At 38.6% G+C, this 4,374-nt stretch overlaps 2 protein-coding genes across 4 annotated transcripts in view; both read right to left on the reverse strand.

Moving 5' to 3' along the window:
- Positions 1 to 4,112, reverse strand: part of LOC101569815 (alcohol dehydrogenase E chain-like) — a 21,943-nt gene extending 17,831 nt beyond the window's left edge. Inside the window, exons 1-3 of the mRNA XM_023703882.1 lie at positions 3,964 to 4,112; positions 2,062 to 2,149; positions 1,750 to 1,972 (exon numbers count right to left, since the gene is read on the reverse strand). Of these exons, the coding sequence (XP_023559650.1) occupies positions 1,750 to 1,972; positions 2,062 to 2,149; positions 3,964 to 4,102 (450 nt within the window). The 5' untranslated portion in view covers positions 4,103 to 4,112. The remainder of the gene's footprint in view (positions 1 to 1,749; positions 1,973 to 2,061; positions 2,150 to 3,963) is intronic.
- The window catches only part of LOC101593148 (alcohol dehydrogenase E chain-like), a 178,167-nt gene that overhangs the window by 143,326 nt on the left and 30,467 nt on the right, over positions 1 to 4,374 (reverse strand). The gene's annotated exons all lie outside the window — the stretch shown is intronic.

Below are 4,374 nucleotides of genomic sequence, written 5' to 3' on the forward strand. Positions count from 1 at the left end.
ATTCAATTGCCAGCCAAATAGCTCAGCAGATTAAAGTGCCTGCAAACAGGTGCAGGGACCAGGTTGTTCAATCCCCAGCATGCTGTGCTGGCCTTGCCCCTGGGGCATGCTGAGGTGGCAATTGAGACTGGTTATGGTGGGGCATGCATGTAATCCCAGCACTTGGGAGACTGAAAACAGGAGAATCACTACAAGTTCAATCTATGTAGTGAGACCCTGTAGACCCTGTAGACTCACAGGGAAAAAAGAAAGAAAAAAATAACACTTGGGGCCAAGGCGATGCTTATAGATCTTTATCTTTGATATTTAAAAATAATAAGTAATAATACAAAAAAGTTTTTTTTTATTTTAATAACATTGAAACCCTTTTCCTAAGCATCCTTCTAATCTATTTATAGATTAGCTAAGTTAGACTACCTCTACAATCCAGAAGCCACTGAACGAGGACTAATGGGGCTTAAGACTGAGGTCTCAGAAATTTAACTAGAAACGGCATATGCAACAGATGTTCTCAAGGCCTACATTGGCTGTGGCTGTTGAACAAGCCTGATCTTCTGAAGTTAGTCTTCCATAGATAGACTATTCTTGTTCCAAGTAAACTCACTGTGATATTCCTGTAAGGGTATCTACTCACTCACTCTTTCACCAAGTGTTATTATATGCCATCAGGTACACTACCATTTTCAGCATAGCAATGCAGCTTTCATAGTGTGATTTAAAGGTGCAAATAATTTTCAAGCATAATTTTATATCAAAATCTCAGAAGAGATGCTAGTCTTAGATCAAATGTAAACATTTGAGTAAATAACTCTATGTGTCTGGATCTCAGTTTTATAAAGCAAATGGCATTTGGGGAAGGGGTGTCTATAATGATTTTCTACTGAGGCATAACACTTCACAAGTATGTATGTTGTGGCAAGGGAGGTAGGAAATCCCATAGACAGAAATGTGAAGCGTCATTACTTTTACACAGTGGGTGACCCTTGATCTGGGACTGTTTCAGATAAGGTGTGGCATATGCTGTTAACTGAAATCCAGGACTCAGAATATACCGATATGTTCTGTCCTTAAAAACTACCTTTGGACTCACTGTTCTTTTGTGTCCTGTGGGCCAGAGCTGCTGTTTCCTGGCTGTTGGGGATGGGAGGCAGGTTTATTTTCAACCCTCCCCAGTGGGATCATGGGTAGGGAGGCACAGCTGACATGGTACCTGGGGAGGTATCCCAGGTTGTTTCCTATTTTTAAAGTTACTATTGTATATTATTATGTATTATTCACATTGGCTCCCTCAAACTCAGCAGAACCTGTCATCCTAATGTGTGCATCTTTGCAGTGTAACTATAGAATGAGTGACTAAATGAATTCTCAGATCTAAAACTCAGTATTCTCTTTTTTTTATGGTGGTACCAGAGATTGAACTCAGCACCTTGCACATGCCAGGCATGCACTTATTCCACTGAGATATCTCCCCAGAGCCCTAAACTCAGTATTCTCATGAAAACAAATATTGAATCAATATTGAAAAGGAAATCTACTTTCCCTCACCTAATTATCAACAACATTTCCATTTGTGATAAACAAGTGAATTTTTACAGGACAGGTTCTCCCTTTCCTGCGAGGTCTACTTTTCTATAAATTGTCAACACCACAAATCCATGAAAATAACCTGTGATCCCTGCGAGGAACGGCTTCCCTGTGGGTATTGTCAGGCTGAGTATACCTAGTGTCATCAGACATGGTCAAGCCTACCTTGGCAACTTTGACAGCAGAGCCATAACCGGTAGAAAATCCACAGCCAATGAGACAGACCTTCTCCAGGGGTGAGGCTGCATCGATTTTGGCCACGGAGATCTCATCCACCACTGTGTACTGAGAGAAGGTGCTGGTGCCCAGGAAGTGGTGGATGGGCTTTCCTCTGCAGGTGAACCTGGTGGTGCCGTCCTGCAGTTTGCCCGGATTCCCTGATGATAAACTGTTCAGTGAGACACACAGGCACACAAAGACATGAGACAGAGCACAACTGATGTGCAACTCCAGAAGCAGAAAAAGAAAGACACCTACTCATTTTTCACGCAGAAGTTGCTTTCTGGGTGTTTACAACTTTTGCATTTTCCACACTGGGGAACAAACAGTGGGATGACTTTATCACCTGAAGGGGAAATACCATGAATTATTTTTCAATTTCTACCCAGGAATTCTTACCCAAAGAACTTAAAGCTTATGCATGGAAAAATATATCCTCAAAAAGTTCTCTTAGAAATAGAATCCAGTCACAAGAATATCACTGATTAATGCTTTGAGCATTATTATCCACTTATATTATGTGTCTGCAGAAATCTCAATAGCACATGAAGATGTGGATAACAACAAGGACTAAAATTTATTTCCATTATATTAATACTTGATATTATTGTGTACACTGATTTTACTTGGAAACTTTATGCATCATAACATTAAAATCTTAATGAAACCTTCAATCTAAACCTAAATACATTATATACTGATATATTACATTATTTTATATATCATATAAAATTATATCGTATTTTATATTATATAATTAGATAATATTATCAATATATTTATATAAATTTTAAATTCAGCAAGATGTTGGGAAAATCGTATGTTTTGTACAACTTTCATAAGATAAAATTAAGTAAAAATAAATGTAATTATTTCAATAAAATCTTAAGGATTCTGTCATTGGTTACATTAAAATCAGTTTGATAATCTACTTTTCAGTTTTCAAAGTCCATGCTTACCTTTATTATGATGTAAAAGCTTCTAAAATTCATTGTACTTAGGCTAAAACTAACAAAAATGGCACAAAGAATTCAAGAGATTCCATTGGAAATCCTAACAATAAATTAAATGCTTTCTTTTATAATAGTAACTGAAATTCAAATACTTTTGTCTATAATTTATGGAAAATCTATTACGCCTGCTGTAGATAGGGCAGGGAAAAGGAAAACATGTGTTGTCAGTCTTCTCTAACTAAAGGCAATAACATGCCCTCCAAGAAAAACTATACTACCTGTTTTATTTTCTGTTAAGAATCTAACAAAGTACATGGAAAAGATGGAGTTTCATCTAGTAGCTCAAGTGATGTTTTAAAATTAAAAATGGTTTGTGTTTTTAATCATGGGGCTTTTTCAAGGAAACCAGAAAGAATTATTGAGCTATCCCATTTTATGAACAAGTATTATGTAAAGGTGATGGTATGTAAATGCTTTGTCAATTCATTCTCATTGTGAAAACATAATCTACATAATAAAATTAGGATTGAGAATTACACTCAAATAATTACTTACTTGTAACCAGTCAAGTTTAACTGTAACCATCACTTTAAAACTGACATTGTGGCTGCGTACTTGCTGCTTTCTTTCTTTCAGTTCCTTCCCTCTGCTCTGTGGCTATGCTTTTGTGATCAGAAAGGTGGCCATATTGGAAGAGGAAGTTGGTGAGAGGGCTTCACTCCCCACCTGACAAGAGGTCCTGTTGACTCAGTCACAGCCTTGAAGCACTATTTTGTGAAGTCAGCACAGAACAATTGTGTATACTGATGTAGGGACTGGGCCACAACCTATGTTTTTTTCTTGTCCCGTTTGTAGTTCTGTTTGGCTCTTGACAGACGCAGTGCTCTGTCACCCTATGAAGGAGGTCATTAGAACGTGACTCCTCTTTGGCTGGCACTGTGTGCTTGTGAAGCTCATGTACACCCAGCTCGAATCTGAGGCCTGGCATCAAGTATGAACTCGATAAGTAGATGTTGAATGAGAAAATACATGGTCATTTGCTTATAGCATGTGTGAGTCAGAGGTAAAGGGAAAGTGTCACCTCTTGGTCCAGTTCATCCAGGCCCCATGAGAGTGTTTACATCTCCAGAGGCTGCAGTTCCTGATCTGGCCTGGATGATCTTGGCATAATGAACCAAAACACATTCAGTGAGTGTGAATCGTGTACCTGGTTTTACTGAAGTCACCCCTTCTCCAATGCTTTCCACAATGCCAGCTGCTTCGTGGCCCAGGATCACAGGAAGAGCAGTCATTAAGTGTCCACTAACCACATGGTCATCTGAGCGACAGATTCCTGTGGCCACCATCTACAGATGAAAGTGCAGATGATAAGATCCAGAAAAGGGTATGGTTCACCGAAGATTTAACATAGTCAACTTCTCAAAATTTTGATTGTAACAAATTCTAGTTCTTTGTACTGTAACGTCATGTAACTCGGTAGTGTCTCAAATTTTCTGATCAAGATTATAAGGCCAAAGAGGAAAGTGATCGATGATGTAGAGTGTGCCTAAGGAGAGTCACATGGAGAGAGAACATTCTCTCAGGCTTTTACAGAGAGTACATTGGCCAAGCAATGGCC

The sequence above is a fragment of the Octodon degus genome, unplaced genomic scaffold (assembly GCF_000260255.1).
Source record: "Octodon degus isolate 3935 unplaced genomic scaffold, OctDeg1.0 scaffold00183, whole genome shotgun sequence".
NCBI classification, from domain to species: Eukaryota; Metazoa; Chordata; class Mammalia; order Rodentia; family Octodontidae; genus Octodon; species Octodon degus.